Source organism: Triturus cristatus, chromosome 5_1 (genome assembly GCF_964204655.1).
Source record: "Triturus cristatus chromosome 5_1, aTriCri1.1, whole genome shotgun sequence".
In the NCBI taxonomy this organism is placed as follows: domain Eukaryota; kingdom Metazoa; phylum Chordata; class Amphibia; order Caudata; family Salamandridae; genus Triturus; species Triturus cristatus.
The window spans coordinates 394,940,464-394,952,653 of NC_140587.1; the positions used below are offsets into that span (position 1 = coordinate 394,940,464).

The 12,190-nt window shown below is 46.1% G+C and overlaps 1 protein-coding gene across 2 annotated transcripts in view; it reads left to right on the forward strand.

Moving 5' to 3' along the window:
* Nucleotides 1-4,711: 4,711 nt before the first annotated feature.
* LRP12 (LDL receptor related protein 12) overlaps nt 4,712-12,190 on the forward strand; it is a 221,406-nt gene continuing 213,927 nt past the window's right edge. Inside the window, exon 1 of one of the 2 annotated variants that reach the window (XM_085605112.1) lies at nt 4,712-4,899. In XM_085605112.1, coding sequence (XP_085461238.1) covers nt 4,824-4,899 — 76 coding nt within the window. In that variant the 5' untranslated portion in view covers nt 4,712-4,823. The remainder of the gene's footprint in view (nt 4,900-12,190) is intronic. The other variant, XM_085605113.1, reaches the window with a different exon arrangement.

The window sequence follows — 12,190 nt, forward strand, 5'->3', positions numbered from 1 at the left end:
GGTCCATCATTTGTTTGCATAGCACTTTTCACCCTAAGTGTGATGGGTATGCCCAGACGTGGGTCCCTTGCTCACTGTACCACTGGAATCAAGCTAGCCTGGCTGGTGAAAGGTGGTACCCAGAAACTGGTCCCAGGATGCTTGTTTCCGGTCCAGGGAGGACCTGGCTTGGCAGTTTGGTCTGGACTGTTCCCATGGGGCACAGGGTCTAGACTGATTTGCATATAGCCGGCTCTAAAATGGGGTGGCATGGTGAGCAAAAGAATGATGGATTTAACCCAGATCTCTTGACTGGGGGTGAATGTATGATTTATTCAGCATTCCATTCATCATTTGTTTGCCTAGCACAGATAATATAACTACCACCAGAATCAATTTTGCCAACTGCATGACCATGGTAGCAGACTGGATGAGAACCAACCGTTTGAAGCTCATCTCCGACAAAAAGGAAGCGGGAAGCACTGACCTTCAGAAACAAGACCTTCCCATAGGACGCTACCTCAAAGCTAGGACCAACTCACTGACCCACCGACCATACCAGAAACCTGGGGATCATCCTAGGCGACAAGCTCAACATGACGGCACTTATCAACCCAGTGAGTGTTTCCTGCATCCACATCCTATGTATACTATGAAAAATCTTGAATTGGCTGCCACAGAACACCAGACACACAAGCAGGCTTGACTACAGCAATGCACTCTATGCCAGAGTCTCCAAGGAGCTTCTACACAGATTTCAGATCATCCATAATTCCGCCACAAGACTCATATTTGACCTCCCATGTCATATCCATATCACACCATACCACAGAGAAATCCATTGACTCCCTATTCACCAGAGCAGCCAGTTCATACTCCTCCCGCACACATACGAAGCCTTGCACATTAAAGGACCAGCATACCTGAGTAGCCACATACACTTCCACCAGCCTGCCAGACACCTACGCTCAGCCTCACTCTCACTTACCCTCCCTTCCCCACATTCACAAAAGTAGAAAAGGAGGTAGTTTGTTCTTCTACATCGCAACCACAGCATGGAACAATCTCCCGCAACACATCAGAGCCTCCTACTCCTCTCTTCTTGAGTTCCGTAAGACGCTGAAGAGCTGGCTCTTTGAATAACTCTGCAAAGACCACACGCCTACACACCTGTTCAAGCACCTGGATACTGTCACAGGTGATTAGTACACCATACAAATCGACATCACAGAAACAATGTCACAATAAGCTTTAAAATGAAAGATTTGCTAAGGATGCATTTTGTGAGAACACAAAAACAAGGCCCTGAAAATAGTTGTTTACAGGACCCAACATAACCTTCTGTCTGCACTGCTGTGAGGTCTTTGAAGATCGAAGCAATGTTATCACATCCATTGCCCATCGACAACTGAACGGCAGGGTATGCCACAATACTCCACTACAACAAAAGCTAGAGAATGGAAAAATGTAGTTTTAAGAACAGAAAATTGGTCACTGGCATGCCCAAATGTATTAACTAGATCCAACATTATTAAAAGTATATTACTTGTGTTCCTTGGACATGTCTATACTGGCCATATGTTGTCAGAGTCTAAAGAGTAAATTTCCCAAAATCCTTTGTTGTTTTTTGCCAGGATCCCCCATGTGTCTCTTTCTGGCCCAACCAGGCTTCTTCATAGCCTTCTCAGATTCAAATCCTTTAACCTGGTCTGATAATATCACCCTGTGTGCAAAACAAACAACATACCAAACAATAGAGTTACACTGATTTACAATAAGTTGCATTGAGTTGCAAGTAATAGCAAACATGAATACATCTAGTAATGATAATAGTGATGATACCATACCACACAACAGCACCCAGCAGACTGAGGCAGGTTCCCGAAGCCTTCCTGTTTACCAGGCCAGGTGTTACTCTACTTCTCGTCATGTAAAGCGATCTGATAACCTCTAGGGTCGTGTTCGCGCTATACAAAACTTTATAAATCAATCAAAATAAATGGCTCTGAAAGTGAAAGACAATACAGGCATCGACATTTAAAGTAGATTTTAATTATGATCTTCGGTAACAACCTCATCCAGAATTTCACCTCATCAGCTTATCCCGAGTCCTCCCTTACACTCTGATAATAACGTTCTCAGGGCAGAGGATTCCTCAATCCACAAGATACCACATTAGCACTTACCCTCATGCTTTTTAGGTTGAGTCTGAGCAGAGATGCATGCTGTATTTATGTATGGAGTTGAAGCTTCGCCCACTCTCTGCCCTTATTTGTCATTGGCTTTTGTAATTATCTTTCATAAATGCTGGCTTCTGGTTCATTAATAGGCTTGTTTGTCCCTCCTTAGTACTGCCTTGTCTTCATTTGTAACCTCCCATAAGGACTGGCACTTTTACTTCTGTTGTTCCACGGTATGTCTTATTTAGTCTGTAAGCACTATTTTCTTTGAGTTTCTCCTACTGCAGGCATGACATTCTTTCCTGCAACATTCAGCGTGCCGCGTATTCACTTTCCAAGCAGTCCGGGAAAATGGTGGTCACTTCTTTGAAGTGAAATAGGTCTCGCATTTACAAGAGTTTGAGCTATTGGCATTGTAAATGACAATGCCTTTTATTTATGTGTTAATTATCAAAACAGAAATAAAAGTCATTGTCATTTACAATGCCAGTAGCTTAAACTCTCGCAAATGCGAGACCCATTGCATTGAAAATGCTTGTTTTTTTTATTGTTGCGGTTTTATATAGCACAAACTCGACCCGAAGGTGTGGGAGCACTTTACTTGAGGACCAGATGCATTACACAAGCACACATTATTTTTTGGTAGGCATGGAGAGATTAAGTGATTTGCCTAAAATCACACGTTTGGTAGGCATGGAGAGATTAAGTAATTTGCCTAGAATCACAAGATGTAAAGCTGACGCCGAGGCTTGAACCTGATTCCCCAGCTCCAAAGTCGGCAGCGCTTGGCCCTGCCATTGGAATTACTATTAAAGCCACTAAATAACAAGCATTGGCATAGCCAATAGGCCTCGCCTTTGGGACCTTATAAGTGTTTAACCATGCCACAGTTGATGTTGTTGCATGAAGGATATTGTGCTGCATAACTAAATACTTATAAGGCCCCAAAGGCGAGACCTATTGGCTATGCCAATGCTTGTTTTTAAATGCTGAGGAAATCAGTAATTCCACTTATGACTCGCCCCGTTAAATCCTCTTATTGACCTGGACTTTTAGCCACAGCTTTTGGCTGCTATGCCTGCAATAATGTGAGGTCGGTGGACCTCACAATTCCAGTGGGTCCAGAAACAATTGCCCACAAGTGGCCACAAGTAATGTGGGCCTCAGTGGTTAGCGCCAAATCGGGTTTCTGTGTTCTTCCTCAGGTATGAGAACTCGCCTCCTCCCTTTCCTGTGGTGTTCTATCAAATATAAAACTAACATTTAGCCAGGTGTGTGGCATGACATATACCGGTCCCATACCTGTACAGTCCAGTACACATCAACACAATACCCTGACCGCAATCCCACTAGCTAGGGTTGCTGGCAATTAAAGCTGAATTGTAGATCTGCTGTCTCTGAGTGAGGCCTTTCTTCAAACGCGGAGCATGCATTTTTTTCCTTCAGGCCGCTTAAATGCCCTCCTTGAATGTTTTTGGAAGGCTGTGTTGCCCCTGTGTTGCCCCTGAAAGAAGAGTGCGGAGTGTTTCCAAGAAGTAAATGTCTGTGATTTCACCCAGGATCAGCCTTCAAATGAAAGCTTTTGTCGCAGATACAGAAACTGCTGCCAGCCGCGGCTGCAGCTCTCAGTGACTGGAGATGAAACGCTTCTTAGGAACGATGCTGTGTCTTCATCACTCACCCAAACCCACTCTCTGCTGCTAAAATATATGTTAGCATGATGCTGGAAAAAACTCTTGTTAATGTTTGTTTTATTCAAACGAGCTTTAAAAAAACACCGAAGGAACACAAATATATCTCTTTATTGCATATAATAAATACAAGATCTCTTCAATGTGCTTTACATTTGAAGAGCGAGAAGTTAAAAAAAAAGACGGCAAAAGTGAAATCAGGGGTGCGTGCGCGCAACAGCAAACACGCGTGGTGCGCACGCAGCAGTGCCAAAAGTGAAAGTAATCACGCTCCAGATGGCGCCTTGGGCGCTGAAAGCTGGCAGCTGTGCACGTTCACGCTCTCATGAACGCAAGCTTTAGGACAGCAAAAGCCGGTGGGTAGCACTTTGAAAACCCACTTACTAAAAGTCTCGCCAGAGCAGTGCATGCACTGGCTCAGGTGAGACCTAAAAATGGCTCAAGTGGCTATGTACTCTGTACATAGTTGTACTCTCTGTACATAGTTGTGCAGTCTACGTATTCCTGGTGTTAAACAGTACATATCCCATTTCATTTCACTGTAGCCGTTATGTATCCCTAAGAATGTATACCCCCCATAAACACACTATATGAGAGCGCGCTGTCAGGTCTTTTCATACGAAAATGCACATGATTCATTTTGACGCAGAAGATAAGTTATTTTTTGCTATATCTCAGAAACTACAAAATATGTAGTTAGGGGCTAATAACGGCGTGCAAAAACAGTCCCCTTGTTCAGGATGCAGTAGGTGCTTGACTATTTAGTCTATTTTCTCTTTCTACAGTAACAGCTGGCACTATCGATTCGCTCGGCGCTCCAAGCACTGTCTGCTTGTTGTAGTTGTTCTGGCATAAGCAATCGCAGCCCGAGCATGCAGTTGCCCCGATGAGCCGCGGTGGTGCTCGGGCTATGGAGCTGTGATCGTAGCGCTCCGGTCTACCATCTACCCCGGAGCAGCCCAGAGCGCCCGCCATGGTCCTCTCAAGCTCAGCGGGGATCACTGGAGGCTGGAAACCTCAGCTTTTGCTGTTCCTGTTCAGTCTGAAAGGTTAGTGTCTGAGAATGGAGACAGCGGCAGAGCGGGGACAAAGAGCCGGAACAGCCGGCCCGAGAGACACCGCTTTAACCCGGTGTCCCTAGAGTGGGATCCGTAGCTAAACCAGCACACTCACATACAGATGAGGCGATGCACAGCCATTGACTAAGACTCACAACAGCCCAAAGTGAAATCTACCTCCCCCTCCCCAGTATAACATCTCCTGCCCCAAACACAATGCTCGAGAGCCACAGCCAGACACCCACAGCCCCAGAACGAGAACGACAACCAAAGTCACACAATAGTATCCCAACCTGAGTCTTAGAACCCGAAATTCCAAGCTGGTAATATGCAGAAGCACCCAAAGATCCACAGTCTAGCTCGAAACCCAAAGCCAGATTCTTTCACCAACAACTCGAGACTATATGTCAGAGATTCAGAGTTTAAGATCAGCGTCCTAGGTCCTCTATTCACAAACCCAGCGCCCCATAGCCCAAGCTTTGGATGGTATTCAAGGCAAACCGAGGTCTTCGTCCCACTCCTTGGACCAAAACCCCCAGACACAGAAAACAAGTCCTACGTTCAGATCTCTTTCGATCGAAAACCACTGCCTGAGCCTGAAATCTGCATCTGCCCCCTCCCCCCCGCCGAGATCAACCTATGCTGAGGTTCAGAGCCAAGTTCGTAAAGCAGCAGCAACTCTCGCTTCATTGTACATGCCTCACTGCCTGAGACCTGCAACTATTAATAATAATTCTGACACAAAAGAAAGGGCTAGTGCCAAAGTCCTCAGCCTTATTCCCCATAGCTTTAGAGTGACAGACAGACTGAAATGTGCTTAGGTCATAGTTTCGGACCCACAGGCCATGTTCTGTAGCATCAGTTTCATGGCCAGGCTGAGACTCAGTCGATGGATTGGTAAAGTGCTACATTTTACCCGAGAGGGTATCCAGGTGCTATCAGGGCCCCGGGGGATTCAGTCAAAAAGCCAGGTCTTCAGCACTTTTAGGAATTCCGGTAGAGATGGGGAGGTCCGGAGCTGTAGGGGGAGCTCATTCCATGTCTTAGCTGCAAGGTAGGAGAAGGAGCATCGTCCAATTCTGCTTCAGTGGATGCCAGGGGTGTGGGGGAGCGAGCGAGAGGGACGCAGAGCGTAGCTGCTTGGCTGACTGGTGGAAGTTCAGGCGGTTGTTAATGTAGATGGGTCCGAAGTTGTGTAGGGCCTTGTATGCATGGGTCATCAGCTTAAATTGGCATCTCTTCTGGATTGGGAGCCAGTAGAGACTTATGAGGGGAGAGGTGATGTGGATATGGCGAGTAAGGTTGAGGACGAGTCTGACTGTGGTGTTCCGCTTGGTCTGTAGCCTCTGGAGGAGGTGTGCATCGATCCCTGAGAAGAGCGTGTTGCCGTAGTCTAGCTGACTGGTGATGAGGGCCTTTGTGATGGTTCGTCTTGTGCTCAGGGTAGCCATTTGAAGAGACTGCGCTGAATGTAAAAGATGAAGAAGTAGGTGGATGAGACAGCATTGATCTGCGACTTCATGGTCAGCTTTCTGTCGAGAATGATGCTGAGGTTTCTGGCGTGGTCAGACGGGGTAGGTGTTGGTCCTAGATCAAAGAGCCACGAGGACACGTTCCAGGTTGTAGTCTTGTTGCCGAAGATCAGTACCTCTGTTTTGTCTGTGTTGAGCTTCAGGCGGTTGTCTCTCAGCCAATAGGTGATGCTTGAGCAATACCTGGGGAAGTTAGTTCTAGTGGTGATGGGACCTTGGAGGGTGAGTTGTGTGTTGTTTGCATAGGATGTGATGTTAAGTCCGTGGGACCTGATAATGTGCACCGGGGGAGTTGTGTATGTATGGAGGAGGGTGGGGCTGAGGGATGACCCCTAGGGTACTCCACAGATGATTTCTTTGGTTTCGGAGGTGAAAGGTGGTAGGTGGATGTTCTGTGTCCTTCCGGTGAAGAAGGAGACGATCCAACTGAGTAAGTCTCCTTGGATGCTATTGTTGTGCAGCCTTGTGACCAGCATGTTGTGAGATACGGTGTTGTATGCCGCTGATAGGGTGAGGAGAATCAGTGCTGCAGTCTCTCCCTGGTTGAAGAGGGCTCCGATGTCATCAGTGGCCGCGATCAGGGCCGTTACAGTGCTGTGATTGCTGCGGAAGCCGGATTAGGAGGTGTCTAGGAGATGGTTTTGCTCCATATGATTGGTGAGTTGTATTTTGATGGCTTTCTCTAGGATTTAAGCCGGAGAAAGGGAACAGGGAGATGGTCCGGAAGTTGTTGAGTTGGCTGATGGCTTCTTGAGTAGGGCTTTGACGTGGAGTCTTCGGGGAAGTAGCCATGGTAATCGAGGTGTTGAACAGAATGGTGAGTTCAAGGCTGATCCTGGGGCCTCCGAGGTTGAAGATTTGGTGTGGGCATGGGTCGGTGGGAGCCCCTGAGTGGACAGAGTTCATGATGATGGTGTTGTCCTGGGTGGTAAGCAGGTTCCATTCAGTCAGTCTACTGTCTGTGCTGGTTGAGATGAGGGTGTGTCAGTTGAGGAAGTTGGTTGGCTTGGGCTGGGGATTTGAAGTATTTGTAGATTGTGGAGATCCTCTTGTGGAAAAAGTTGGCGAGGTGGGGATGCTGTTCGCCATGGCTGCAGTGTTAGAGAATTCCCTTACTATGTTGAAGAGTTATTTGCTGTGGTTGAAACTGGATTCGATGCAAGCAGCTAGGGCGCTTCTCTCCATTTCCCGCAGCAGCCAGTGGTAGAGGTTGAGGGTAGTCTTGAAGGAGGTCCTATCACAGGCAGTCTTGCTTGTGCACCATCTTCTTTCCAGTTGTTTGCAGTAGCATTTTGTGTTCCTGAGTTCTTCGGTGTACCAACTAGCCTGCTCGGTAGATCTCCTGTGTTTGTTGTATCTGATGGGATCGATGCTGTCTGCACAGTTGGCGATCCAGGCGTTGAAATTCCTGCTGCCTTGGTCCAGGTTTATGGCATAGTCAGGGTGGGAGGTGTTGAGGGCGTTGGACCATTGGGCCTTTGATACTTTGGTCCAGTTGCGATGCGGGGAACTGGGCAGAGTGGTGGTGGGGGGCTGATATGTGGCTGGTGAAAGTGGATTATGGAGTGGTCGGTCCAGGTGAGTTCGGTGACATGGCTGTATTTGACCTTGTTGCTGGGTGTGAAAATGGGGTCCAGTATGTGTCCTGTGGGGTCGTAGATGAGTTGGGTGAGTCATATGTTCAAGCTGTCGAGAAGGTTGGAGGTGTTTAGGTGGATGTTGAGGTCGCTGAAGAGTATGTAGTCACTGGAGTCCATTTCAAGGAGGGCGATGAAGTCTATGGTGGTGTTGCAGAAGCTCGTGCGCGGTATTGGGGGGAGGGGGTGGTAGGCGATGGTGCTCCTATATTGGCGATTTGCTGTCTGTTTGGAGCCTAATGTTAAGGTGTTCCATGGCTGGGGTGGTGGTGTCTGTTGTGGTGATGCATCAAATGGTCTCCTTGTAGATGATTGTGATTCCTCCTCCCAGCTTGTTGGTGCTGCCTCGTAGGGTGATCTTTTATCTATTGGGTACTGCTGTGGCAGTGTTGAGGGTGGATGCAAGGTTGAGCCAGGTCTGGGTAAGAAAGACTACGTCGGGTGCGAGGGTAACAATGAGGTCCCACAATTCGGTGGCGTGTTTGCATAGCCTGCGCATATTAAGGAGGATGCACGCTTCATAACTTCGGAGGATTCACTGCCAGAACCTTCACCCCTCGAGTCACAGACTGAGCCTGAGATCTGCCCGAGTCTTACAGCTTTAGACTTGCTGTCTTAGTTTGGCAGCTTAAGCCCAACAACTAGAGTTCTACATCTTGATTCCTACAACCTATTACCCCAGGCCAGAACTAGAGACAACCACCATGGAGCCCACTGGATGATTTAAGACACAGAGCCCACAATCTATTGCCCAACACTCTAACCCTGGACCCAACAGCTACAGCCATCTTAAGATCTAGTGCAGGAGGCCATATCTCCTGTTTTATGGGACTGTAACGGTATAGATGAACTGAGAAAACATTACTTGACTACAGCAATAAGGTATTAACATTAAAGGAGATGATCCCCCCCCCCCCAATTGTACAGGAGCATTTTTGGGAACTATGTGTGTATACATATCATGAATTTTATTCAGAAAATTAAAACGAGTTGCTGGTAATGGAAAATGTTTTTAATTCAGTTATTGTATATATTTTGTTTTGTGTTGAAGTCAGTTGATATTTTTATGTTTTAAGAGGTTTTATGCTATATTGGCCACGTATATTTAATTTATGTCGAATTGTTATAAACCAAAATACACTTACAATAGACATGACTGACATGAGACCCACATGGTCCCATGACGCTTGGACCCACATGAGATTAACTTTCCCTAGTCCATGTGCTGTTCTGACATTGACAGTACCTAATTCCTGGCTAGTGCGGAGCGCTCACAGCCCCTCATTCTCGATACCAACAACACACTGACTACCTCTATTCTTGGGCGCACCCTAATCAGATGTCACTGCTCATCTCACGACAGTTTTGTTAAATACCACGGTCATAGATGATTAGTGAGGACCTGTAATTCTTGGCCCATCCTCTTCCAACAGTTTGCGACTTCAAATACTCCAGGCCTTAACTAACATTAATTGCTTTGATGCCTTCGCCCATACTGACGAGCTGGAGTTCACTGGGACTAAGCTGGCAATTATGGCATCTGATGCAAGGGCCAAATCCACTCTGACAGACCTGAATGCTCCAACTCTTGACTGTCCGTTGTGTCATGGGTCAATGCGGCCCGTTCTGATATTGACGACTACATCCCAGCATTCCTGAATAAGCAAACATTGCTAAACCTTACTTGACACCGATGTAACAATGACCATGAATGCTCTGGGGCGAAACTCTGTGCTATCAACGTCGAACAATAAATAATTAATCTGTTACATGTGTTGATGTAAAGGTGGGTCCCAGACGAAAAAGGTCATTCACATATTTATGCCTTCTCTAAGCTCATTAAAAATGTAATCAATAGGAGAATAGTAATGTTAGCAAATAACGTACGACCCCATTAATGAATTTTTGTAGAATTTGACTGTATTGGGCCTTTAAATAGCCAAAAGGTATTTGTCACAGTTTTTCCTAGCTCCCATGTTTACTGCTTTTTCCTGCATCAGGCTAAGCCTACCACTAAAACACCTGGGACTATCCCCACATTCTCAGATAACTGAGGCCCAGCGTTACTCATAAAGTCAAGCATGCCCACACAGCGACTAAGTGTGAAAGGCCCATATTAAAATGTCTAGCCTGATTCTGACAGCCTCAGAGTGCCCCCTAGTTAGGTACCTCCAAAACCCAAGCAGTGAGAAAGCCATATGGTCCATTTATATTTGGAACCTGGCGCCTAAAAATACATGCATGATCCATGCATCTCTCTTACCCCAAAACCCTGCTACCTTTCACTATCGCAGTCCTGTTATACTAAGTAAAATAAAATGTACTCTCCTGACGCCAGAGCTCTACATTGAATGTTTTGACAGGAATGCCAGGAAGGGAAGTGGAGATGTATAAACATCCTAAGAAATCTATATAAATGTGTAGCCCTCCTTTGAGCTGTGAGAAATAAATGAATGTGAAAAAGGTTCCGGTGAAAACCCTGAAATAAATATCCAGTTTTGTCTTCGTCTTTTAGAGCATAGCTTTGGTTTCATTTATGCTCCACTCACATGTTTTCATAGCTGGTGTACTGCATTTGTGTATGATTGTGCATTCTCCTTATGTTCACAACATTTGAGAGATTTTGGAACATTTTTAATAGTGTTTGCAACTTTTATAAAACAGTTTTCTGTTATTTTGAATAAGCCCTAAAATAATGTAAACAAGCATTTGCAAGTCGGGTTTTTGGTTATGTGTTGTGTTTTCTAATATTTAGATGACTTTGTGTTCAAGAATAAAAATCCCATAATTAAGCAACATCTTGAGCTACTACATTATGGAAGCTGGGAGAGGGGCCTTTTGCTGAGCAGGCCGCAGTAGCAGAGCTAAGTGTTACTATCAAAAAAGTGTGTTATGAAAAGTAGTCATTTGATGAAGTTTGCTTTCATGCATACTTTTTGTGCGTGTGAACTTAAAAGGCATACCCTGCAAGCTATTGCCTAGTAGATACTTTTGACATAAGACCAGTATTTTTGTTGCACCTTTAAGAAGGCCTATGGGCACGCACATCTTTGTGAACAAATTATGGCAGGTTTGTGGTAGACATTTCAAGCAGTTACTGGTAGATGGGCTGGGATAGCAGCAGCCACTGTGCTGTTAATCTGATGACAGAGCAACTTGTTACCCACCCCCTTTTGGGACAGTGGCTAGTTCTTCTCTGTGTACCTCATATCGTGAACAGCATTTTTGGCCCGTACCCCATCTCTGGGTCATGTTTGTTGCCTGTCTTAAGTTCGACTGACTTGATGGTGTGGATAATCGTCTGGGAGCCCAGAAGAATAATGCTTGCGCAGACTGGACCTTGTGTCACTGTCCAAAGCTGCCTGTTTCTCGGCACTCTTCCCAAAGGTACTCCGTTAGCTTTGTCGTCCTTACTTGCTCTTTCTGAGGCTTGGGCTTAACTAATGGGCACAGTGGAGAAAGGATAAAGTTGGCAGAGGCCTGGTGGGTGAGAGGTAGAGGGCAGAATGCGGAGTTTATGCACAGAGTAGGCAGAATGAGCGTAGATACACTAGAACTCCCCTCTAGGTCCTGCTGAAAAGAGGACTGCACCAACTGGTTCATCCCCATCAACTACTGGTGGTTGAAAAATACAGCATGACAGTGCAGTATTCTCTCACCTTTTGGTATCTGTTTTTATGTCCTTTCTACTATTGTTATGATCTCCCATAAGTTCATATGTGCACAGGAAAAACAACTTCCCGTAGTTGTGGGGCATGGCACACAACGCAGTGAAGCCCCTTCCATGTCAGCCCAATTACATTTAAGGCCTTCATTGCATTCATCCAGCACAGCATGTGGCTTTATTGTAAGAGGCACTAGTCACTATACACGTAAAAACATTTGTCTGATTCATATAAAACCTCCCAATCTATGTTCCAGATGTAGGGAAGCAAAGTCAGTGGTGCCTCCAGGCAAGGTCCAGTAAGCCCGGCTAAAAGGGTTCATGACCCCAACTCCTCACCCCCTACATGCTTCTGCATATGGACCCTCGCAAGCCCAGGCAGCAATATATTGGGCGCTTTAGTGCCACGCTGTTCATCTCTGCCCATCCACCGATCCTCCGCAGCAACG